The sequence below is a fragment of the Ictidomys tridecemlineatus genome, chromosome 3 (assembly GCF_052094955.1).
Source record: "Ictidomys tridecemlineatus isolate mIctTri1 chromosome 3, mIctTri1.hap1, whole genome shotgun sequence".
NCBI lineage: Eukaryota > Metazoa > Chordata > Mammalia > Rodentia > Sciuridae > Ictidomys > Ictidomys tridecemlineatus.
The window spans coordinates 12,357,140-12,383,444 of record NC_135479.1 but is presented as its reverse complement, the minus strand read 5'-3'; the positions used below and the strand labels follow the sequence as shown (position 1 = coordinate 12,383,444).

At 35.5% G+C, this 26,305-nt stretch overlaps 1 protein-coding gene across 17 annotated transcripts in view; it reads left to right on the top strand.

Annotated features, from left to right (window-relative positions):
• Cep112 (centrosomal protein 112) overlaps positions 1 to 26,305 on the top strand; it is a 451,807-nt gene that overhangs the window by 207,108 nt on the left and 218,394 nt on the right. For all 17 annotated transcript variants that reach the window (XM_078041823.1, XM_078041825.1, XM_078041822.1 and 14 more), the window contains one exon: positions 18,114 to 18,296. In XM_078041823.1, the coding sequence (XP_077897949.1) occupies positions 18,114 to 18,296 (183 nt within the window). The remainder of the gene's footprint in view (positions 1 to 18,113; positions 18,297 to 26,305) is intronic.

Genomic DNA, 26,305 nt, shown 5'->3' with positions numbered 1-26,305 from the left:
CAGTATATTATGTAGAAGTATGGGAAACAGAAATGTTTTTAAAAAGTGGCTGCCAGTACAGGAGTGGATGAGTATATACACATACATTGTTGATTTTAAAATTTAATTCATATAGTTTTTAATTCAAAATTTCTATTTCTTGAAACCTATCCTGTGGAAATATTTATACATGTGCAAAATTATATATGTGTGCACATGTGTTGTGGAAGATTATTTGGAATAATGAAAAGAAGTTGAAAATAAAACAAATGAATCACTATGGAATACTATGTGCTTATTAAAGAAGATTGATTTGAATCCGTATGTGCCAACATATTCAGACTTCTAAAATGTATTGATAAGGGGAGTAAAGCACATCTTAGAACACTTTGTATATTATGATCTCATTTATGTAAAATGAAAACACATGTGTCCTTATCATTTAGTTCAGTATGTAAATTCAGTAAACAAATCTAGAAGATTGCATGTATCTGTGGAATGGGCATGGAATTATGTGTTGGGTATGACAAATTGAGACTTTCATTTTATGCTCTAAATTTTTTTACTTGAAATTTCCCAATGATTATGTACCATACATTACTTAGGTAATTAAAGCATTAGAGTTACAAATGCTAGGAAACAATAGAATGAAGTAAATATAGATTATATTTTACTGTATTGCATTTTAATTGGGTATTAAATTTGGAAGTAATGAAGTAGAAAATAAATTCAAATGATATATAGGAGTGTAAAATAATCAAAAGATGAAAAGTCTAAAAGAGAAAAGAAGACAGAAGATAAAACATTAGCAGATTATTTTCAAAGAGACCAAAGACTAAGGAATTTTGCAAAATCCAGTCCAATGGAATTATTTATCAGAAACTTTTTAAAATATAATGCATGAATGAAGTAGTTAATTTTGGATTAATGTACTGGCACCTGAAAATCATTTTGACATATGCTAGATCATTAATATGTAATTTCACTGAAATATGTTTTATCTGAAAAGCCTAGGAATATTTTCTACAAAGTTAACATGAAGAGAGGTTGCTTGGGTAAGTAGCTTTAGAAAGTAGGTATAGAAAATTATATTTAGAATTGGAACCTTCCATTGGGAATGAAAGGGACACAGATTTTTTTGTTTGTTTAAAAAAATAAGAAATAATATTTATAGCAAATACATTAGGCAAAGTGACACTGATTATTTTTTTTTATTTTTTGGTACCAAGGATTGAACCCAGGGGGAATTAACCACTGAGCCACATCCCCAGCCCTTTTTTTATATTTTATTAGAGACAGGTCTCACTGAGTTCTTAGGGTCTCACTAAGTTGCTGAGGCTGGGTTTGAACTTGCCATCCTCCCATCTCACCCTCCCTAGTCACTGGGATTACAGGTATGTGCGCTGTCCCTGGCAACTCTAATTATTAAATTAATAGATATATAATAAGTACAATTAGTAGGTAACTAATTAGCATAAATCATAATAAAATCATTAATGTCCCAACAAATGACATGACAAAAGGAAAGAAATATACATGAAATTAATTGAATAAACAACCACTTAGAAACATCTTCAGTATTGGTATTAACAACAACAAAAAAAAGCATGCTGGATAGCATTGGCAGAAAAACAGACATGAAGACCAATGGAATAGAAGATACAGACAAACCCACATGAATAGAGTTATCTAGACAAAGGCACCATAATACATGGAGAAAAGAGAGCCTTTTCAACAAATGGTGCTGAGAAAACTGGAAATCCATATGTAATAAAATGAAATTAGCCTGTATCTCTCACCCAGCACAAACTCAACTGTAAGTGAATCAAGGACCTAGGCATTAGACCAGAGGTCCTGTGCCTACTAGAGAAAAAATAAGTGCAAATCTTCATCATGTTGGATTAGGAACCAAATTTCTCAACAAGACTCCTAAAGCTCAAGAAGTAAAAGCAAAACTGAATAAATGGAATGGCATCAAACTAAAAAGCTTCTTCACAGAAAAGGAAAGAATGTGAAGAGAGAGTCTACAGAATGGGAGAAAATCTTTAGCACCTATACTTCAGATAGAGCATTAATCTCCAGGATATGTAAAAAACTAAAAAAAAAAAAATGACTCAGTAAATGGACAAAAGAACTGAACAGTCACATCGCAGAAGAAGAGATACTAATGGCCAACATATATATATGAAAAAATGTTTAACATCTCAAGCAATTAGAGAAATGCAAATTAAAACTACACTTAGATATCATCTCACTCTGCTTTGAATGGCTGTAATCAGGAATACGAGTAACAATAAATGTTGGCAAGGATATGGGGAAAAGTACACTCATACATTGCTGTTGGGAATGCAAATTGGTGCAACCTCTCTGGAAAGCAGTATGAAGATTCCTCAAGAAACTTGGAATGGAACCACCATTTGACCCAGCTATCATACTCCTCAGTTTATATCCAAAGGATTTAAAATCAGCATACTATAGTGACAAAACCATATCAATGTTTTAGCGGCTCAATTCATAATAGCTAAGCTTTGGAAACAATCTAGCTGCCCTTTAATGGATGAATGGACAAAGAAAATGTGGTACACATATGCAATGTAATATTACTCAGCCATAAAGAAGAATGAAATTTGGGCATTTGCTAGCATGTAGATTGAAACTGGAGACTGTCATGCTAAATGAAATAAGCCACTGTCTAAAACCCAAAACTCTCTGATACGTGGATGCTGACACAATTAGGGGAGAAGGAAGCAGAGAATAGAATTTCATTGGATTAGACAAAGGGGAAAGAAGGAAAGGGAGGGGATAAGGGAATAGGAAAGATAGTAGAATGAATAAGACATAACTTTCCTGTGTTCACACATGATACACAACCAGTGTAACTATATCATGCACAGTAGCAAGAATAAGATCCTAATTAGAATAAGTCATACTCTGTGTATGTATGTCAAAATATACTCTACTGTCATGTCTGTCTAGAAAGGAGGGGATCAGAAGTTCAAAGCCAGCCTTAGCAACTTAGTGAGGCTCTAAGCAACTTAGCAAGATCCTATCTCAAAATAAAAAATAATAATAAATAAACCATTAGAATAAAAATTTTACAGAGGGCTGGGAATGTGGCTCAGTGGTTAAATGTCCCTGGGTTTAATCCCCCATACCAAAAAAAAAAAAAAGGCATATTAGATATACTACCTAAAGTTGGAAAAAGTTTAGTGAGATTGGTACTTTGTTAATGCAGCCTTTTTAGAACAGTCTGGCAGTATCTACTGAGTAAAAAAAAAAAAAAAAAAAAAAAAATTTACTTGCCCTGGCTCAGTTACTCTTAACCTTGAACATCAGGCAGAAGTAGTGAACAACCAATGTTGATTATTTTTTAGATGCGGAATCATGGTTAATTCTTTTACTACACCCCTTCTTTCTGCATTGTGATGTTTTTACTATAAAAATACATTTATGTTAATTTATTTGATATATGTTAAGCTTCAAAGGTTTTCCCACAATGATAAATTTTAAAGTCTGTTTTGTCTTTGTGTATTCTTTTTTTTTTTTTTTTAGAGAGAGAGAGAGAGAGAGAATGTTTTAATATTTATTTTTTAGTTTTCGGTGGACACAGCATCTTTATTTTATTTTTATGTGTGCTGAGGATCGAACCCAGCGCCCCGCACATGCCAGGCGAGTGTGTTATCGCTTGAGCCACATCCCCAGCCCTTTGTATATTCTTTATAAAAATAATTAACATAAGCCAGGCCTGGTGGCACATACCTGTAATCCCAGGGGCTCAGGAGGCTGAAGCAGGAGGAACACAAGTTCAAAGCCAACTTCAGCAAGTTAGTGAAGCACTAAGCAACTCAGTGAGACCCTGTGTCTCACTGAGGATGTGGATCAGTGTGTTAAGCCCTGCTGGGTTCAATCCCTGGTACAAAAACAAGCAAAAAACAAAAACAAAGAAAAACTCATATAAGAATTTTAAATGAGCCAGACACCATGGTGCACACCTGCAATCCCAGTAGCTTGGAAGGCTGAGGTAGGAGAATCTTAAGTTCAAAGCTGCCTCAGCAATTTGGTGAGGCCCTAAGCAACTTAGAAGACCCTGTTTCAAAATAAAAGGTAAAAAAGAGCTAGGGATCTAGCTCAGTAGTAAAGCATTCCTGGGTTTAATCCTAGAACCCACCCCGCCAAATAAATAAATAAAATGTGTGTGTGTATTTCACAATTATGTGTAACTATAATATACTAATAAAATTGTGAAAAAATACTTAATAAGGAAAATTGATGAATTCTTTAAAGAAAATTATATTAACAGAAACCATAAACTATTACATTCATATTTCTGTGTCCTTTTGTTTTTTCATGAAAAAGAGAGAGATGATACAAGGGTAGGTTCTGATAGGAATTATATGAAATATATACAAGGATATCTCAGGTGATGCATTTTTATTTTTATTATATCTGCAGTCTTGTTCATTAGAATCAATGCTGAGAATGCAGATTTCAGCCTGCAACTCACCAAGGAGGCAAGAGTATGAGCTAATATATTTTAGGAGAATACTTATTGATATCATAATGTATGAACTTTTTACTTAATCTTTTTTTAATTACTCTTTTTTTCAGCAGAAAATTTTATTAACTGGAACAACATTCCCCCTCACTACTACAAAATTTTAGTATTTTTACTGTGAAAGTTGATTATGAGAAATGATGTAAGTAGAGATCTCTACTAATCAGGACTAGCACATGAAAGTGAAGTCAGTTTAATTACACCTGTGTTCTTCTCTGAACAGGGTAGCCAGGCTGGTAAGGACCAAGGATTAGAGGTAGTGTATCTGTTCTTCACAGAGCCATCTGACAAAAAAATACCTTTTTGTGCTTAAGGACCATTTTTGAATGAATCAACTTCAGAGGATTAGTTATACAAAGAATAAGAAAAATCAGTTTCTGAAGATTCAAACAGGTTGGAATTAGGTAGGTTACATTTTTTGAGGATGAATACAGAATTCCGTGCTTTGGATTAGAAAACCAGTTTCTAAAGTAGGGTGGGGAGCAAGAAAAACAGGCACAGAGGTAAGTGTTGAGTACAGGGGGAAGTGGGACAAGAGAGCTAGTAGAGATGGTCCTAGTCTGTTATTGACATCTCAGGCCACATAAGGAAAACATCAATTCTCATCACCATGTCTTAAGCAGGATACTGACAAACTTGAACACATTCATGGAATTCCCAAAAGTATAGCAATGTCTGGAACCATGTCAGAGGGAAGCATTTAAATGAAAGGCTGCTTTGCCAAGAGAAGAGAAGACTCAGGAGAATTGGGTCTCAGAAATGTAAGATCTGTGTTTCCAGAGGACATGAAGCTTGGTGGATGTGACAGTAATCCTAACAGCCAATGGTTCTTAGGACCTGCTCTACATGTGTTCCATGTGTTCAGCCACCTCCCATCTTCACAGTACTCATGTGAGTTGGGTACCAGGACTTATTTCCAGCTTACGTACACCCAGTTAAGCCAGTTATGTAACTGGCCTGGGGTCCCACAAAGTCAAGAGGTGGCAGAGTCAGAATGGTGAGCTCACAACTTCCACTCTAAACACACTACCTTGGTTTTGCAGGGTAGAAATTGAACCTATGTATAGATAGTACTATGAGGAATATTTTGAGTTACTTCTAAGTAGTACTTTCCTACAGAACTATTTGTTTATTCAGTGATTTGTCTTCTAAGAAAGTGTGTTTCCCAACATAAGCATGTTGAAGCATGGGCTGGAGCATTGTGGAAGGAGCTGTGCTTTCTTGGGGGCTGTTTCTCCACCAAGGCCCCTTCCAGATTCTGTGACTTTCTGCTCATTCTCTGGATTGGACTCCGCCCTTCCCTTGTCAGGTGTAGACTTTTCTGGTTCTACCACTGAGGCTTTCCTTTGGGTTTCCTACTATCAGGGCTTCTGCCGACTTTTTTGGTAACCATTTAGATGAAGTGTGACAGTTTTTCTATTCTTTAATCTTATTTTTCTCTAAAACATAAAAATTTAAAGGTTAAGATCTTAACATTCTTGCCAGGAGAGAATTTAGGTGCTGACCACCCAGGGTCCTGCTTCTCACACTGGGGTAAGGCGACCCCCTGGTGTGGGGAGCAAATGGGATGAATGGGAAGCTGCACATGTGCTTCCTGGAGTGTTCCACAGTCACTTGATTATTTTGTGGGAAAGCAATTAGTTTTACTAGTGAGGTAACATTTATATTAAAACAAACAGACTTTCCTGTTTTGTAAAATGTGACGTTCCCATGAATTTTTAAGATAAAATAGGACATTTCAAAGAAACTTCCAGCTTGCAGAGGCTGCTTCAGGCTAGGCCTCCAGTCCCACAGGGGGATGCTATTCATTTTCACTGATGCTAGGGATACTTTGGTAGAAAAGTTTTAGAAGCTCTTATCTGGCCTAATCCGCATGTTTTATAATGAGAGAATTGACATTTAGAGGAAATGAATGACTTGTGCCTCAGTGCCCAGTGCCTTCTGGGCCTCAGTTTCCTTCTTCACTTTTAAATTTTGAGCCCCACCCATATAGAAAGCATCATGCCAAGAACTGTAATAGAAGTGGAAAAAAGCAAAATGGTACTTTAAAATATCTTAGCCCAAATGCAGGCATAAAGCGTACAGATGTGCAAAGCAAAACATCAAACACATGGGATAAATTCTCACACAAATATCCTGTAAAGCCCAAGCTTTCATCAAGATTTCCTGTTTCTTTCCTGTATAACCCATTGGAACAAAAAGACAATTCTAATTGTCTTTTCACAAACCTCATTCATGTTGGAAACAAACAACCAAGCAGGCATGCTGGGATTTCCTGAACTGTGGAATTTGGGTTTTGGCAATCCTGTCATATCGTTCTTTAATCTTACACTTTATATCTTCTCTTTTAAAGCCTTTAAAGACAAATGGAGTTTAGCAGATAAACAAGTGGTCAAATTCTCCAGAAAGAATAAATGCTTTTTGTCAGTGAATATAAAGAACTCTCCAGGGCCAGCCTCTTACAAGCCACCAAGCCACTGTTACTTGAAACAAAAACATTTGGTAGCAAAGACAGTGGAAGAGACAAAACAGCAATTAGGCAAGATAAGCAAGTGGGAAATTTTAAGTAAGATCAGTTAATTTACAAAGATCAGTTTATTTAGAAAGCAAACAGCCTGGGATTTCCAGTCCTTTCTTTTGTAAATTGTTCTCTTAAATGAGGCTATTTTGTCTACCCTGGAAAAGCAGAGGCAGAAAGCAAGAGACAGGGGAGATGGAGATGCTCACTGGCATGTGGTCTCAGGCAAGGGAGAGTATGGGAAGGACTCTCCCCACAGGTGGAGGTGCTGGCCTGAGAGGAGGGGCAGATGCCCTCTGCTGAACTAGTGAGAAGGAAGAACAGAGGCACAGAAGTGTGGAGACCTGCCCTAGGCAATGAAAATGCTCTAATTACTGAAGGTTTTTCTTTGTGGAATAGGAGGCAAGCTCATTTGCCGAGTCAGGAGAGTGGAGAGAAGTGGAAATGGTGGGCAGCTATTTTTGTGGTCACAAAACTGATTGGACTAGAAAAACTCGGTAAACTTTCTTTCAGTATTGAAGTCCCAGGTGTGGTTAATAACCATGCATTTGCAAGTCTCCTAAAAAATCTCTTCAAAATGGATTTTTATATGATTTATTTCTAAGCATGCATAATTTATGTCGCTTTTATTCTCTTTGGTGTGCTCTTGCTTACCTCATCCTACACTTTTTAAGTCTTTTATTTTTTTTTTTTTTGGCTTGGCTTTCCTTTTCCAATTTGTAATAAATAATTTTTGAGCCCCAACAACAAATCAGCCATGTTGCTCCTCAGTGGTAATCAGGCTCTGTTAGATAACTATTTCTTTTAATAACCCTCTAATTCAGGGAACTCTGCTATGCCACCAGTCACAGTTGGGTCCTCTAGGCCACAGGCTAAGTACTCAATTTGGCTACCAGGCTGCCAAATCAGAGACCCAGGCCATGAAGCTGTGGAGCCTGGAGCTACAGAATGGGGATTGATAGGTAGGGAAGGGCAGTCGAGGTCAGGAAGAAGCTTTTTTCTTTTTTGGCCTGAAATTTTTCTCTTTGAGCCTGAAATAATTGGCACTTTTACCTAGACTGGGAATTAGGGTGCAAAGATGAGGCAATTCTTCAGCAACAGTAGAATAAAATGGGTGTTTACTTTCAGAGATATTTTATTTGAAATTTGTTTGGATAGCAATATGGGAAACTCATTATTCCCTTTATATATAAAGGAAACAATACAATAAATACATTTAGTATACATTAGAATATAAGATATTGGTATATTGCATACAATATAATACGTTTAATATATTTAATATATATTAAAAATATAAAAATGGACATAATGCCTTCTTGGTCAATCACTAACTCAGTTTATAGAGCAACTCTGTGCTAAACACTTCCAGGTGCCTAGGAGATGACAGTAAACAAGCTGTCTCTCTTAAAATATAAGGTGAGGTAATGGTGATTCTACAAAGAAAATAATGCTAACGGGTTTGTCAGTGAAGAGGCTGTTTCATAGAAGGTGTTGTTTTATATAAGGTGTTAGTTTGGTTCGTTCATCCAGTGGAGACTCTGCTGCAATGTGATACTAAGATCTGAAGAGAATAAAGGAGTAAGCCACAAAAACTCCTGAGGTTGAGGAGAGAGCACTCCAGCAGAGTCAGGAGAGGTGCAGCAGGCATGCCATGGAGCCAAGGCTAAGCAGGGGGATCGTATCAAGTGCTGCAGACGGTGGTGGTGAGTCTGGGTTTCTTTCTGAATGTGAGAGGAAGTCCTTGGGGGCACTTAAGCAACATCTGGTTTGCATCTTAACAAGATCATTCTGGCTGCTGTGTGGATCATTGATGGTAGTGGAGATGAGAAGCAGGAGGGAAGCTGGTTTGGAGGTGATTCCAGTGGTCAGGCAAGTCACTGCAGTGGCTGGGACTAAGCTGGGTGTGGTGGGGTGACAGCAAGCCACCAGATTTGGGGTATATTTTGCAGGCCAGATTTGTCAATGGATGTGAAATTGAGTAGAAGCTAGGAAGAGACTTAGAGGTTTTCCAGTTGAGCAATCAGGTGAATGCTGATGACAGACCCTGGGACTTAAACAGAGAAGAAAGGAAGTCCCCGGAGAGTTCAGTTACACCTGCAATTAGTGATGGGAAGGAGGTGGAGGAAGCAGCAAAAGAGACTAAGAAGGAGCAGCCTGTGAGGAAAAAGGAAAAAACTGAGAAGGTGTGACTTCCCAGGGGCCACCTTCGGTAGGTTTTATAGGAAGGAGATGAGATCCTTCTGTCTCAGGTGTTGCCAGGATGGTAAGTTAGGTAGGGACTGACACCTGGCCATTGGCTTTGGCCACCTTGACAGGACCAGTGTCAGTAGAATTTGAGAACAGAAACCCAAGTGCTGTGGGTGGAGAAAGTAGGATGTGATTAACCCTTTTGAGAAGGTTTTGAAGGAAAGGGGAGCAGAGAAATAGGGTGGTAGCTAGAGGAGTAAGCTTTCAAAAAGTGAGATACAGTAAAAACATGTTTGTTAATGAGATGATCCAACAGAGAAGATGAGATGTTGATGGAGAGTGATGGGGAATTGTGAGAGCAACGTGCTGAATTTGGCAAGAGGGGATGGAATCCAGCCCACAGGTGGAAGGACTCAGCTTAGTTAGCAGCAAAGCCTGTAGCCATGGAGCTGTGGGAAGAGCAGGCCCAGTGCAGGGAGACAAGTCCATTTGGTGTTGAGGAAAATGAAGCATCTCTCTTCTGATTACTTCTGATTTTATGTTTTGATTGTTCCTGGATGTCATGTTGTTGCATTCAAAATGATGAACAGTTACGAAGCCTGTGTTAGGTGAGGGGGGTGATTTATAAGGTGGTTGACCTGTTTGTCAGAAAGTTCCATATTAGCTGACGAACTTGGATGATTGTTAAATATTATGTTCATTCAACAGCAGTGATGTACTAGGTTAAGATGAATGCACATTTCATCAAGAACTGAATGTGTCTTAGAGAAACAAACATAAGTTAAAATATGAAGTTAAGACATGTTTTCCCCTGCCACCATTTTGAAATTCATCTATCAAAATGAATTTTTAATTATTTCCCAATTTGTGTCATGTGAATTGTCTATCATTAAACCTTTTTAAAAAAAGCATACATTATACAAAGCCTTCCAGAGTTTCAACTGATATTTGGAAGATAAAAACACAGAAAATTATAGCTAATTTTTTAGAAAATTTTAGAAGCCAAGAAGTTATTTTCACTCATTACCTCCAGGTGCCATGTGAGGTATTTTGAAGTGCTAAATGGGAAACATGGTCTTAGGGCAGCACTTGCTTCTGGCACATGCTTCACTTGGCACCGTGGTCATCACTGGTACCTTCAGGCTTTGGCTCACAGTGCATCTTGAGCTTTGGGAGCTTCAGCAGCCATTGGTCCCTGGCTCTTGATGGTTGATTAGAGAGAGAGAAGGATGAAGAAGCAGTCTACGCTGGTACACCTGGTACCATCTCTAGTTGCAGTGTTAAACCTTTAAATAAAGAAAACATGATCTGTTGATCTGAGAGATTTCGTGGATGGCTCCTTTTCTTTGTATCAAATCTTGGAGCCATGTGGGCACCCACAGATTACACATTCTATTTCTACTCTTGATATGCTGGTTGCTTTTTAGTATCCTTTGTGCCTTTTTCAATTAAGATGTTGGTCAGAAGTCAGACTATATTATAATATTTTCTATACTAAGATGTATTTTTATTGTGACTCCAAAGATCCAGAGCAGTATGTGTTATCTTCAAGGAAGTCTTATTTCTCATGTGATGAATGTTTAGTAGCATATTTTACATCATATAGCTGCAATTAAAAGTTTCCAAGATCTTTTTGAAAGGATATAAGATCAGCTTAGTGAAACCCTGCTAACTTTACAAAAGGCTTTGTATCATTGGAGCTGAATTTCCAGAGCTTTAGATAGTTAGGAACTTATTTTGACATTTCAGATGTGCTCTTTTGCATATGCAAATTTCTCAGAGACATAACTGAATAATGTTAGGTCTCTGTCTCATTAAATGCCTTGGCTTTATGTATCTGTTTATTAGTGTGGATCTTAATGCCATAAGTCTTATGAGCTATATCAAAGTAATGCTAAATTTCACAGCCAAGAAACAAAAGTTTTCCACAAAGAACGCTTAACTAGTATATAGAATGATTCTGAAGTATTACCTGGAAAGATAGAACCCTGTCTTTTTATGGCTGATATTTCAAAGCAGATTATCTCTTGAACTATTAATCTGATGATCAATATTATTTTGATAAAATTCATAATGTTTGAACTTTTATTAATATTGATTGATTTATTGATTGTTACTGGGGATTGAACTGGCCCTCTTCCCAGTACTTTTTATTTTTTATTTGGAGACAGGGTCTCCTTAAATTACTGAGGCTGACCCCAAACTGGGGATCCTCCTGCCTCAGCCTCCCAAATCTCTGGGGTTAGAGGCGAGCACTATACATGCAGCTCGTCTCTTTTTTTTAAAAAAAAAGTATAGCACACTTACAATAGTTTGTGATTTTCCTAGGTAGTGGTCTTCACTGACACTCCATTCACTTGACCTGAGGTGGAGGTAGATACTGAAACTGCCTTCTCAGTATTGAGAAAGAATCAAAATTACCAGAAAAGTGAGAATATGAGGGTGGTTTTGGTGCTGTAGACCAGAGAACTCACCCCTAGGAGAGTCTTAAGTTCTATCTTCAGTAGAGTACTGAGAGGCACTCTGGTAGTGGGACACTGATACCACTGAGTGGTTGCATTCTAGAAGCATCCTCTGTATTCCAGGGCTGATGTTGAGAGATGCTGCTCTGGATCTTTCAGCAGGATGGTAGGGTTCCACAAAGGCAGACAGCATGTGGAGCACTCACTGTATTCTGGAAGGCCAGAGTGATTGCTGTCACTGAAAGAAGGCTAACTGGCTACCAAGGTGTCTTGTCCTGTAGGGACTTGGGGTGGGTGAGTGGAGCTTGGTATTCTGGGAGAAGGTATTTAGCCAGCCAGTGAGAATACTAGTTGGCTGGCACAACATCCAGAGCAAGTCCAGAGTTGGCAAGGGTATTTTATATCATATTCCACTTCAGGGGAAAAATCATAGTCTTTCATAAGTTTTTAGATCTAGGTCAGTTCACAATCCCAGGCCCATTTGTTGGAAGAAAGGCTGTATTCCTTGTTAAAGACCCAAACCTGACCGCCATGAGGAAGTATTCCTCCAAAGGGAGGTGATACCCTCTGATATGGCAACTGTACACAAAGAAGAAGGAAGCAAACATTCTACCCAAATCCTAGCTTCCAAAAGTGACTATTGTTAATAATATTCTTAGTAGTATTACAGAAATTTCATGAGAGATTGATAAGTATAAAAATATGCAAGTACAGAAACAAAAACAATTTTCTTAGAAACAGGACCATGCTTAGAAATAGGACCATTATGTGAAATTAGTTGAAGAAACAAGAGAAACTGAAAGAGGTTCAGAAAAATATTTCTTTTTTAAGAAATGATTCCTTAGATTGTTAAGAAGTATTTATTAAAATATATTGAATAAATGTTATGGTTTAATTATTTACCCCCTACCCTAAAAACTAAAATTAACTTGCATACACTTCCTACCTGTCCTTACCATTCTGTTTTGTAAATTATGGTATTATTTGTACATTGTTGAAATATGTGCCCTTTGTATTCTGTTCTATAGTTGTCACAGTTCTATAGACATAGGTTTTTTTTTTTTTTTTTTTTAAATCTACCATGTGCTCACCATCAGGACGTTTGGCACAACTCATATCCAAGTTTTTTATTTGGACCTATCTACTGACTACTGAGATTTCATCATTGAGTGACTTTTTTGAGAAGAGCTTATAGTTGTATTCATTGCATTTTTTCTTGCTGGAGAATCATTTGTGTTCTTGTAGCTGTAAAGGATAACTTGATTGGGCATAAACTTCCTTATTCATCCTTTGTTTCCCTGAAGCTTTGTACATATTGTCCCATTGTCTTTTGGTACTACACATTGTTTTCAACTCCACTTTTCTAGTCATCTCTTGTTTAAATGAATCTTATCCTCAATTATTACTTTTTTCCAGAGTGTCTTGGGGTTTTTGAGTTTTTCCATGTTTGAACTTAGTTTTAATCTTCTTGAGCCATTATTTTCCTGAATCATAATTAATTTCTCTTGGTATATAGTGTGACTTTTTGATACACACATTCTGTTCTTCATTCATTTTGTGAAAGTTTCCTGATAGCACATCTGTATACGTGCAGATTTTCATTCTATCTTTCTTCTCTTTGTTTCTTTCCTGGGCCTTTACTATGATTTTCTCAGGCCTTTTGTCTATGTCAGTGATTCAGTCTGTAGCCATTATTTTATTTAATTCTTTTTAGTTGTAAATGGACACAATATCTTTTTGTGCGGATCAAACCCAGTGCCTCACACCTGTGAGGCAAGCACTCTACCACTGAGCAGCAGCCCAGCCCTTTAGCCATTATTTTTAACTCATTATTGTTTTAATTTAGAATTAATTTTGTGACTGAGTTATCTTGATCCTTAGCTAATTCTGTTGTTTTATCTTCTTTGAGTTCTTTTCATTACATTCATTTTCATCGAGCCCTCCTATACCTGGCTCTGGTTTTAAAGGTGTACTTTTTTCTCCCTCCAGAGTGATGGGCCTTCCTTGGTTTCTTCATCCTTTCTTTTTTTCCTCTTTCTTATTAAGTCCACCCCCCCACCTCACCACCCCCCACGCACACACACAATGTAGTGTTTTTATAGATGTCCAAACATGTTTTCCCCTCATCTTACTTGGGCATGAAGTGGGCAAGCTTTGTCGAAACCTATAAGCTTTTTCTAAATTCTAGTATAATATGCATGAATTCTCTTTGACCGATTTTCTGCCTTTATATTCAGCCTGGTTGTCTTTCTCTGAGTTTTAGTGTGAGAACATAAATATTTTGTTGCTTTTACTTTTCTGTAGTTTGAGACTCAGCTAGGGATGGAGAGTCAGAGCTTATTTGACATATTAATGAAAGTTCTAAGCAACCTTTGTTAGAGAAACTGATATATCCTCTGTCTTTTAACAATTTACTAATGCTCTATTCCAGAGTTTGCTATGTTTGTTAGAGGGTGGTTTCTCTTTTTTTGATGGGAACTCTAAAGCATGTGTTTTGTCAGAATCAGCCTCAGTTTTTTTCTTTCTCAGTTTTATTCATCTCTGGCCTATAGCCATTTTCACTCTGTACAGTTCCCTTTCTTATCCCCCATCTAGGCAGAAGAAGGAATTGTGAGTTTTCCATCTTCAGTCCATTTCTGTCTAAAATCGGGGTATCCAAAAATATTTCTCAGAATTATCTCAAGTCATCAGTTCTATTTCTGGGGCATGGGGATAAAATAAGTTGTCTTACCAAGTGATGTAAGAATCTTCTTTTTATTTCCTTATCTATCGCATTTTGAATTGAAATTTATGGTCAAGAAATTATTTAAAAATATTCTAGCCATATTTGCTGGTACTATGTTCACTATAAAACTGTTAGCAGGTCTTAAAATGTAGATTCCAAGACTCCCAGAGACTTGGTAATCTCTTAGCTGCATCTTTGTCTTCCTGAGCACCTGGAATGTGGTCCTGTTCTTGGGCACTTACATGAAACATCTGTTGGAATGAGGACATCAACAGCTGTAAAATTATTCTAGTCTGTGGTGGAAGACTGTGCTCTCAAGGACTCAGAACTTCAAACCCTCACTCTTGAATTTCAGATTCAGAATGTATTGGAGTTGCCATTAATTCTATTAGACGTTACTCTTGGTTCACCCAAAGTATGTAGTAGTTCAAGGTAAAGAAGATACACTACAATTTCCCTTTTCTCTCCCTTTCCCTCCCATCTCACGACTCTGTTTAATGTTAGAAAAGGGAAATTGCATGGAAATGAAAGGAGACCCTCATTGCTATACAAAATTACATATAAGAGGTTGTGAGGGGAATGGGAAAATAAACAAGGAGAGTAATGAATTACAGTAGATGGGGTAGAGAGAGAAGATGGGAGGGGAGGGGACCGGGGATAGTAGGGGATAGGAAAGGTAGCAGAATACAACAATTACTAATTGGGCATTATGTAAAATTGTGGATGTGTAACCGACGTGATTCTGCAATCTGCATTTGGGGTAAAATTTGGAGTTCATAACCCACTTCAAACTAATGTATGAAATATGATATGTCAAGAGATTTGTAATGTTGTGAACAACCAATAAAAAAAAATTTAAAAAAAAGAATTAATTACAAAGTATTGAATGAAACATTTAAGAAATATTCTTGTGGTTAGTTGTTTGGAATACTATTGGTATTATTTCTAGCAATCTCTATCTCACAATTAAGTAGACTATGTACTTAGAAACATACTTTGTATACAACCAGAGATATGAAAAATTGTGCTGTATATGTGTAATAAGTTGTAATGCATTCTGCTATCATTTGTTTTTTTAAAAAATCAATAAAAAGGAAACTACTTAAAGAAAAAAAAAAAGAAGATACACTACTTCTTTTTACTTCCAAAATGACCTTCAAGTAAGGGACCAAGCTGGAAGGTCTGAAGGACTCTTTTAACATTTGCTTACTTGGAAGAGGACAGGGACCAGTAAAACTTAGATTTTTAGCACAGATCCACTTCAGTGATTGTCTTAGTAGTTATGAATACCATCATCAATATAGCCCCAGAATATTAGGGGTTTTCCCTTGAACCTACCAGTTATCTAGAAAACACACCTCTAAGATGACAACAAGGAAACCTAGGCTGAGATCAGAAAGGGCTCATAAGATCTAGGCGTTAACTAAGCAGTGTTGGACTAAGCAGATAAACCTCAACTATTTCACTTAAAAGGCTCAACAACCTTGAGATTTATTCATTAAGAAGAATCACTGGGCAACAGGCCCTGGCAAAGTAACAAACCAGTAATAACTTAGGAACATTTATCTTTAGAGTTTAAATTTTGTTATACCAATTTCATTTTTTTCTAGTTTGTTTTTTAATAAAATGAATAAACATGTTTGAACATGGGCAGGATCATTGGTCAATCAATAAGAACAATCAGGTTACTCAAATTAAAATGGTACTGTGAAAGTATATTATTACTAGATCCAAAAATGATACAGCATCATTATAATGATTATACATCTAGTTCTGATCATGTGTCTTTGGGGGAATTCTGAAATTTTTTGGCTCTAATTATATGTCATTTGGATACTTGTAAAATATTTTGCTTTTTTCAATTTTGAGTCATAGTCATTCTCCCATTTTTTGAGACTTCTGAAGATTTCAGTATAACTTCTCCCTCCTACTTTCTTTCAGTGTTACATATGCAAGTGATTTTGACTAAAGTTTGTGATTTTATTATAATGACACTTGATAGTATAACACTGAGTAGAAATATGTGTCCAAGAACTAAAAATTCTTCGACTCAATAATTTATAGCCTCAGCTGCCTGAAAAAGTGCTGTAATAACAGTATCATTTTAATTTGTCTTCTGTTGGGATTATTGTTATAGTTAATATTAGTTGTATGACTCAAGGAATAAATCATACACATGTATTGTAAATAATCAAAGAAAACTGTACTACTTGGCATAGTATGTGCTAGTAGAACATTTTTATACAATATTTTTCTTACATTGCCAATAGAGTAATATGGGAGGAAAACCTGAATTTTAAACAAATTCACTATAAAACACCTTTGGTCTCAGATGAAAAATACTTTTTTCCCATATTATTTGTACATTATTTTGTTCTGATAAGTGTACATGTTCAAGAGTTAGCATTCTTCTAAATAGTGTAATACAATTATGAATGGTTAGAAATTTATTGTTAATTTTCCAACTCTCTAAGTCACAATAATAAAACATTTAGAAACCTGTTTTAAAGCACATTTAATTTGTGTTTTGATTCTTAATTTGCAATTAGGAGATGAGAGTTTCAAATTTCAAAAGAAAATAACTTCTGATATTTAGTGCAGTGTGCATGCCTGGAGAAATGAATGCTATAGCTTTAAGATAAGGTAGTCTGGTGACTCATTGCAGGGAACAAGATCGATTTGGAGCAGGCTCCTACTGTTAGCTTTTTTGAAGATGGATTCTCACGCCGAAAATAACACAACATATTCTAGATAACAGCAGTTTTTCCCCCTGAAATCCACCAAAACTGAAGAAAAATCCAAGTGACTGTTCTTAGCAGCTGTGTGGCCTGGAGTTCACTGGGGAAGCTGGCTTCCTGCAGTCCCCTATTCATCACCTGCTTCAAAGACAGCCTGGCTGGCTATAGTTTGCAGGCCAGGTAGGGTGCCATTGTGCACAGTCTGGGAGGATTAATATCAAAGCTGCGGCAACCAGGCCCTTGGTCTCGGGCTGCCATTCAGTCTAGCAGGGAGAGGCTAAGACTGGCCAAGGTCACAGTCTCCAGTGTGGAGTGGACTGGGAAAGGATCTTGAGAATAGAATGCTTTTTATGAAATCATGGGGCAAGCTTGCAGCACAGCAGGTGCTCCTCTGGAAGACATAACGTATGTTTATAGTGCTATACCGTGGCTGACAACGAGATAATAGAGCTTCGAAATTTATCATTTTATTTTTAAAAAGACAACTGTATATACAATAATCCAGATGCGTATTTAGCTCAGATCTTTTATTTGAAAATCATAAAGAAAACTGATCGATTTAATTGCTGCTTTTTACATCTGTGTATTTAAGCAAAAAGCAAAGCGTACTGACTATTAACCATTTACAACCATAGCTGATCAGTAATACTGGAATCTTGGGGAGGAAATACCTAGCTTTCGACATAATTTTTTTTCAATGTTCAGATATTCATGTCAACAGATTGCAAAAGGATTTCTTGAATATGCCCAATAGTCTTGAATATTAGGAGGTTTGGATAAAATCCCCCCCCACACACCAAATGAGGGTATTTCAAGGGTGAGGTAATAATGACGCAAAAATAAAATTTTCAACTTGGACAAATTAGAGAAAAATTAAGCTGTCCATGAGTTGTCATGACGACAAGGATGTTCTGTTGATGAACTGTCCTCCTCATTGTCCAATCAGATAGTAGAGCTGAAGCTGGAGCATGAACAGGAGAAGACGCACCTATTACAGCAGCATAACGCGGAGAAGGGTAGCCTAGTCCGAGACCATGAACGGGAAATTGAAAACCTGGAGAAACAGCTTCGCGCTGCCAACATGGAGCACGAAAATCAAATTCAAGAGTTCAAGAAACGAGATGCGCAGGTAATTACCAATAATATTTGATAAAACGGGTATCTTTTTAAAAAGTCATCAGCGTTTAATGTTTTCTTCTTATTCTTGTTGATGCACGCTGTTTGATCATTTGCAAAACTGACATATAAATGTGATTTTTTTTTGTTTTCTCTTCCCCACCTCCCCGTTTGGGGGATGAATAAGGCTTTAACTACAGAAACCACAGGTAGCCAGATTAAAAATCCCATGGCGCGCTATAACTTGGCCCCTTTCTTATAATCTTGTCTCAGCTCCTTTCATGATGGGTTTTTTTAAAGGTATCTACCCCTTACCCCTCCCCTCAGCCTTAGAAAATCCCTAAGAAATATATCAGCCTCGCTCCTTGCTTTTTGTTTTAATCTCTGTAGGTAATCAAAGCAGCTGTTTTCATATTTGCTTTTCCTCCCTAGTATTGCTTTTTTTTTTCCATGAGCCTATTTGATTAGATCACTCAGATGGTAATTGATAAAATGACTCCAGAGAAGGGCTATTTCCCATCAGGTCTGTTGCTTTTTCCTGCATGCACATACACATGCCTTCTAGCCTCCATCTCTGTAGTCCCTGTTGGAAGCCATTTGGCAGAATAACCCCCAGCTGTGGTAGCATTTGACTCTTCAAACTTATGGATGAAATGTGCACTGTCAGCATGGAAAATTATCTTTATAAATTTCAGATGAAAAAAAATCTTATTGGGTATGTATCTTTGTGGTACAATACATTCTTTAGAGTATATATAATCAAGGGCCTTTAATGTATCCTCTTGAGGAGATTGCTGTGAAATTTTATTAAAGGAAAATTCAAGAGCAATTGACAACAATAAAAATATAATTTTCTTTTCTAATAAGACCATATCATATACTAGGTCTAAATACCTCTTTTCCCATTGAAATCTAATCATACTATCCATACCACAGATAAGCTTTTCCCCCTATTTGTCCATCCTCCCAAAATAATATAATTTTTCAAACAAAAAAATGACTCTTCTGTTATGGTATATGTTTTAACAAGTCTGTAATTATCTAAGCATAAAAATACTGCTAATTAAATAAGATGCTAATTTTTTGAGTGGAGAGCGGGAGGCAGTAAGGCAAAGAATGGGAGTTATTGGTTATTTTTCATTTGACCTTGGGTTGTTTTTACTTTCAGAGAATAACTGGTGCAATATAAATATGCTCAGCATAGGTTTTTGGCTGATAATATACATTTGTAGAAAAATTATTTTTAGTTTGTTTTATGGTGGCATGCTAATCTAAAGGTAGTTATTGTAGCTATGGTACTAGGATAGTCATATGGTTCCTATTAAATCAACACACATTATACTTTTGCCATCAACCTCATTAGAGCCTTTTAAAAAATATATTCTGGACTTTTGATTTTCAGCCATACAATTTATTTAGAATATTTTCAAACTTGTATTCTCCTTCAGACATGATGTTAAACCCTACCATTGTCTTGCCATTATAACGAAGGAATATGGGGTCTGAATCAGTAAAGGATCTGTTTGCATACTAAAATCCAATAATGGATACAATAAAATACATTAATTTACATAACTTCCTACCATTTTGGTGCTTGGTGGAAAGCCGACACAAATGGAGGCCGAATTTAGAGGGAATCTTTGTGATTTTGTATATGCCCAATCTGCCATGTAGGGCGCGGTTCATCCAATCATAACAAAAGGGAAATTTTAGAATTACTATGTATAATTAAGCCACATGGATTGTATAATTTGGTTATTAATTGAATTTCTTCACACAGAAATATTAAGTATGAGGGCTATATGACCTCTTCAAATGTTGTAGTTTAGAATATTTCTCATATTTTGTGTCTTTCTTGGAAACGTTTTACTAATTAGAATTGCTGTCATGGGAATTCTAGTAAGCAATGGAAATTTAGGATAAATGCATTCTTGGCCAAAATGAAAAAAATTTTGTGTGTTTTGTACTTAGTTGTTTTTAGAAAATAGTTTTTATAACTTTCATCAGTGTTATATTTTATAAATTTTAGCATGTATACCAAAATGCTAATAATTTCTGTATATCTTTCGTTATTCATTGAGGTCATTAATTCAAAGTTTTTTTCAGGTAAGCCCTGAATTTTCAAACTATAGCTCTTCATTATTGTGGTCTAATAGTTTATTGTGTAATTTAGGAATCTAATTCCATTCACAGATTGCAAAAAAAAAAAAAAAAAAAAAAACACCCCAAAATGGACTTTTTTTTTTAAATCAGAAGATATTTTTAAATTCACTGTGTTATTTTATGCAGAATAAACACACACAACATAAATATTAGATTGCGTGATTTTTTAAATTTTAGTTCCAGAGAGATTTGATTTTCAGTTAATGTTTGACTGTTCCAGTTTAGTAATGGAGGCCATTTTGTAAAAAGGGTTATTTGAAATACTTAACCACAAGAGGACCATACAACATCTGTTTGGGTACTATGGCTTTGTTTGGAGCTTCTCTTCCAACAGATTCTTAAGCAAGGATGATACCCTAAAAATTTATTTTTGGCTTCTTCCAAATATGAGTTATAATTATATGCCAATATGAAAGTCATTATTATATATTAACCTGCATTAAGGTAAATCATACCAACTGGGAATTCCCTTTTGGTGAATATGTTTTACAATTATTAGGTTATTTATTCTAAAAATTGCTATTTTATAGAATAATGATAAGATACAGTAATGCATCTCAGGACAGTTAAACATTTTCCTCATTTCATTTGGTATAGTTAACTGATTATCCTGTATATTATATTTTCATCACACTAATTTGATTTTCAATGGCAGGATATATTGTGTCATGATAATGCCATTTTCTAAAATGTACATTAAATGTTATTACCCTCATATAGATGTTCATGATTATTTAAGAAAATACACCAAATCAATAGAAATGAAGACATAAAAATTTAAACCTCATTGTTAAATATTTCTCATTTACTAGGACCCTCTTATTGAAATTATTTTGGAGAATGATTTCATTAATTTAATCACAATTTTAATATGAAGAAAATTTGTAAATATCAGCTTCTTTTGATATGTCAATTCTATATGTAATTCTTGTTTTGCCTTTGTGCTGTGCTATAATGATAGAATGTCTACAGTTTATCTTGTTGAATTTGAAGAAAAATACAACATAGGTTCCTTGATCCCTTAGCTGTCTTTTTCAGACCCTGAACCATTTAGAGATTGCTTGCTCTTTTATGTCTGTTACCCATGTGAGTGGTATGTATGAATACTGTATGACTGTTACATAGAACCTTTGTGATCCGCCCCAGAAGTGATGTCACTTCTAGGATGGCTATGTGACCTGTTGTAGTATAGAAAGATCAAGAAGTCAGGGTAACCAACAGCTGTTGTGAACAACCTTTGGTATCTCTTAAATTGAATATGGCATTCTTGGAGAAGGTTATCAGCCATATCTAAAAGTACATTGAATATAGCACTTGTTCTAGGCTTCTTGTATAACATTGGTATCTAAATGCCTTTGATTTCTTAAGCTGAAAATCGTGAATCTAATTATGATTTAGTAATTTTTGCATAGTAAGTGGACAAATCATCTTGATTTTACTATATTGATTTTGTATTGAGAGGCTGAATTTATCACTGATTCTAAAATGTGGAATTTGTAGTCTCCTCTACTTAAAGAGTTTTTCTGAAGATTTTTAAAAATTAGGTTTTAATGATATTACCATACTTTCCATGAATTTGAAAATATGGGCATGAGGCATAAGTCTCCATTTATAAACCTGTTGTGTGTATATTTATTGAGGTGATTAAACACAGCTCTCATTCTTCCAAGGTTACTAAAAGGACAAATTTAAATTTGTATGGTCTGAACATCAATGGTATACCTTCCTATGTACATGGTCTTTGAGCTCAATAGTATTTTTCTCTTGAGAGTATTTGATTTTAATTTCTTTAGATGCCTACTTTTAAAAGGGATTTAATGCAGTATTTTATAATAAACATATACTTAAATATAATAGAAACTAATTATTAAGTAGTATATGATATATAGCCACATTATAAAATTTATACTTTAAAAATACTATAGTTAAATGTCATTTTTACCTTGGAACTTGCCTAGAAGCCACAGCAAAGAAGGAAACATGATGAATTTTGTGATTCTGTTTATGCAATGAAAGATATCTTAACTTTGCCCCTAGCTCTCAGCTCTGAGAGAAATTTATGGAATGGGACTAAATATGAACGACATTGACCAATAAATGATGATATTCTTTGCATATTAAAACATTCACAAATAACTCTGTTTGGAAAACTTTAAATTCTTTAATTTTATAAAATGTAATAAACAAATTTTCTATTAATGGGCCAGACTTTCATTCAATTTATTGAGACTACAATTATTCTCAAAAAACAAAGCTGCTTTGAGAGAGATAATTTTTTAGATATTATAAATTCTAAGAAAGTACATTTTAAGTCACAGGCTTACCAAATTCTAGTATGATTATTTTATAACCATTCTTGAAACCTTACACATTATCTTTAAAAATTAGAAACATGTCTGAAATTAGAAATAGTTTAGAAGTTAATGCCCTAAATTAATTTTCAAGTGTGTTACTCTCTTATATCAGATTCTCTTGTCCTCTGAATTTATGTTATGAAAAACTATAATAGGAAATTTTAAAAATCAAATGATAATTCATTCCAGAAATAAAATATTTTTATACCTTAAAATGGCTAACAAACCTTACCTGCCTAATCAAAATACTATTTCATCATCAATATTTATTTATTACTGTAATTTCTTTTGTTCTGAGGTAGTAATGATTTTTTCTTTCTTAGGGTCAAACTGATGTGATTGCTGGGAAAAGCTCAACTATGGGAGCTATATTTTCCCCCAACCTGTGGGGCTCTCACTGCTAACCCTGGCAACCCTGCTTTTTGTTTCCCTTTTCTCCCTGTTGACGCACAGTTTCATCAGGGTGGTTGCCTGGTGCTCCAGCTGTGTACACACCAAACTTTGATACTTATCCCTGACTTACCCAGTTATTTGTATTAGAGAGAAAGTGGAGTGGAAGTGAGTGTATTTTAAGTATTAAGGGGGTTTACTGCAGTGGACCACATTTAATTTTCAGTCATTAGAAAGTTGGTAGGAAAAACTTATTAATTCTTTACATTTATTTTGCTGAAAGAAAAGACTTTGGGAACAGATTCCTGATAAAACCACACCTTACAATTTTCTATGTATTTTCTTTAGATGAAGTTTTTTAAGAATAGTTTTTTAGATATTAATGGACCTTTATTTTATTCATTTATCTATATGTGGTGCTGAGGATTGTACCCAGTGCCTCACACATGCTAGGCTAGCAGTCTAGCACTGAGCCACAACCCCAGCCCCTAGGTGAAGTTTGTATATTATTATTTAACTGCTGTATTTAAGGCATCCCAAGAACTTTCTATATACTTTTAAAATACAAATAGAGATTCTCCTAATGAGACCATTTTAAAAAGCCTATGGGGGAAATACTGTTTTTTCTGACACCAAATCATAGGTCAGATAGAATTTATCAAATAGAGAAGGACAAAAATTCTTCTCATATTTTGGCATAGATACACTAAAGGGAAGATTGAATTTATTAGTATCCAGGAGTGGTGCATTTCATAGTATTACATATGGATTTTATAATATGCTTATTTTACTTATGAATTGTCATATAAGTTAATATTTATACAAATGTTGTTTCTTATGTGGTTAATCAGAAGAAAATATAAGAAAGTGCCATTTCAAGTAAAGCTTATGTTCTTTGTAGGTCACCAGCTTCTTTTTCTATTATAATTCTAAAAATTCTGTAAGTACTTTCATTTTACAAACACAAAAGTAGCAAATATGCCTATAATTAAAGTATTACAAATAAGTCACCTTGGTCCTCATCATGGAGAAAGTTAAGTTTAAAACAAAAATATAGGCAAGAAAAGAAAATTTATTCCTCTAAGAAGGAACCATTTGTAGAAGTATTATACAGTGTATCTGTAGCCCTGTGCACAGTTTTTAAATGTGTTAGTTACCATGGAAACCACATTCTATGGTATGTGGTCCACTTTTAGCTAAAGAATATTCCTTTAAAGGCAAACCTCCCAAATAATAACATGTAAAGTATTCCTTTTGAATTAGCAATATTATATCAACTAACAGTGATTTCTTTTTAAAAAATCTGTCTTTTGTTCTCATTATACTTAATGGATTTCTTTAGAAATACTAAAATTGTTCTTGTGAAAGAGGTAATTAAATGCTAGAGATACTTTAGATACAGAGTATAATGTGATCAGTCTGCAGTGGTAAAAATGAGGATGATTGCAAGAAACCAGGAATCATTGCATAAAAGTTGTTCTGCTAGATGTGAAGGTTTTAGTCATCAATTATCTAAGTATCTTGAAATAATATGGTCAGATTAAGGAATTTAAAGAGAGGACTACATCCAATCGTTTTCAATTTATAGATAAAGAACCTATAATTCAAGGATATTATCTTGTTCCAGATCATACAACTAGCAAATCAGGACTTCTTTATCTTAAAGCAGTGTTCTTTCTTGATATCACAGCCTCCTCCAAGAAAGGTTTTAGGTTTTGGGGAAGACTTGGACAGGCCAAAAAAAGGGAAGAGGGTTACGTATGAATCTTTGCCTAGCACAGGAGAGACACTGATACTCCTTTTTCCTTGTTCACCGTATTGAGCAATAGCTGTTACATTTCTTTCTGTGATTTGCCATATTTGATGTTTCTCCAAAGTCATAATTCAATAATGCTGGGGGGTTTTTTTTGGCACCGGGTATTGAAATCAAGGGCACTTGACCACTAAGCCACATCCTCAGCCCTATTTTGTATTTTATTTAGAGAATAGGTCTCACTGAATTGCTTAGCACCTCACCATTGCTAAGGCTGGCTTTGATCTGAGATTTTCCTGTCTCAGCCTCCTGAGCCACTGGGATTACAGGCATGCACCACTGTGCCCAGCAATAATGCTGTTTTATTTCCTCTTAGTAACTAGCACCTCATAAACAACACCGAATTTTTATGTTTGTGTATGTTTAACAGCAGCAGTGGCATCAGTAACAACTAATAGTTATTGTGTGCCTTTTGTGTACTGAACTCTCTGCTAGGTCCTTTTATTGCATTATCTCATTCAACTCTTTATGAAAATGAAATTTCCTTCCAAACTGTTTTGACCTTGCTACCTGGGCCAGAGGATGACCCATTTTATTGATAAGAGAAAACTCAAAGCAGAAATAAACTTTTTAAAGTGATATAACTAGTAGTTAGTGCAGCTGGGACTCTTGGCAAAGTCTCCTGCGCCATATGCCTCTTACTCATGGAACATGTTGTCATTGAATTTTATGTATCTGCATAAGTCCATTATATTTCCAATTTTGGATTGTCCATGTAGTATTAGATTTAAAGAAGTAGTACTCACAGCTCAGACTATGTAAATCCAAGTCAAGTTTTAGCCAGTAGTTTTAATCTTTCTCTAAAACCACAGTCTGTGACCATCTGTGTATGTGTTTGTATGTGTTCCCCGCCCCTTTCTCTACTGGGGATCAAAATCAAGGGTGCTATCAAATTCAGGGGTGCTTTACCACTTAGCCACATTCCCATCCCCCTCCTCCTTTATTTGAGGCAGAATCTTACTAATTGCTAAGGCTGTCTTCAAATTTGAGATCCCGGCTGGGGTTATAGCTCAGTGGTAGAGCACTTCCTTCATATGCGTGTGGCACTGTGTTTGATCCTTAGCACCATATAAAGATAAATAAGTAAAATAAAGGTATCCTATCCATCTACAGGAATGTGCCATCAGGCCCATCTCATTTCCTTATTTTGAGATAAATTTAAGTATAAAGAGATGTGCATTTCTTAATATTTTCTTTGAAATATATATTTTCCCAACTTTTAGAATTTATAGAATGGAAAAATAAATGTATTTTTAAAGTAGCTTAATTTCTGGTTTTCATATTTTACTGAAATAAAAAGGA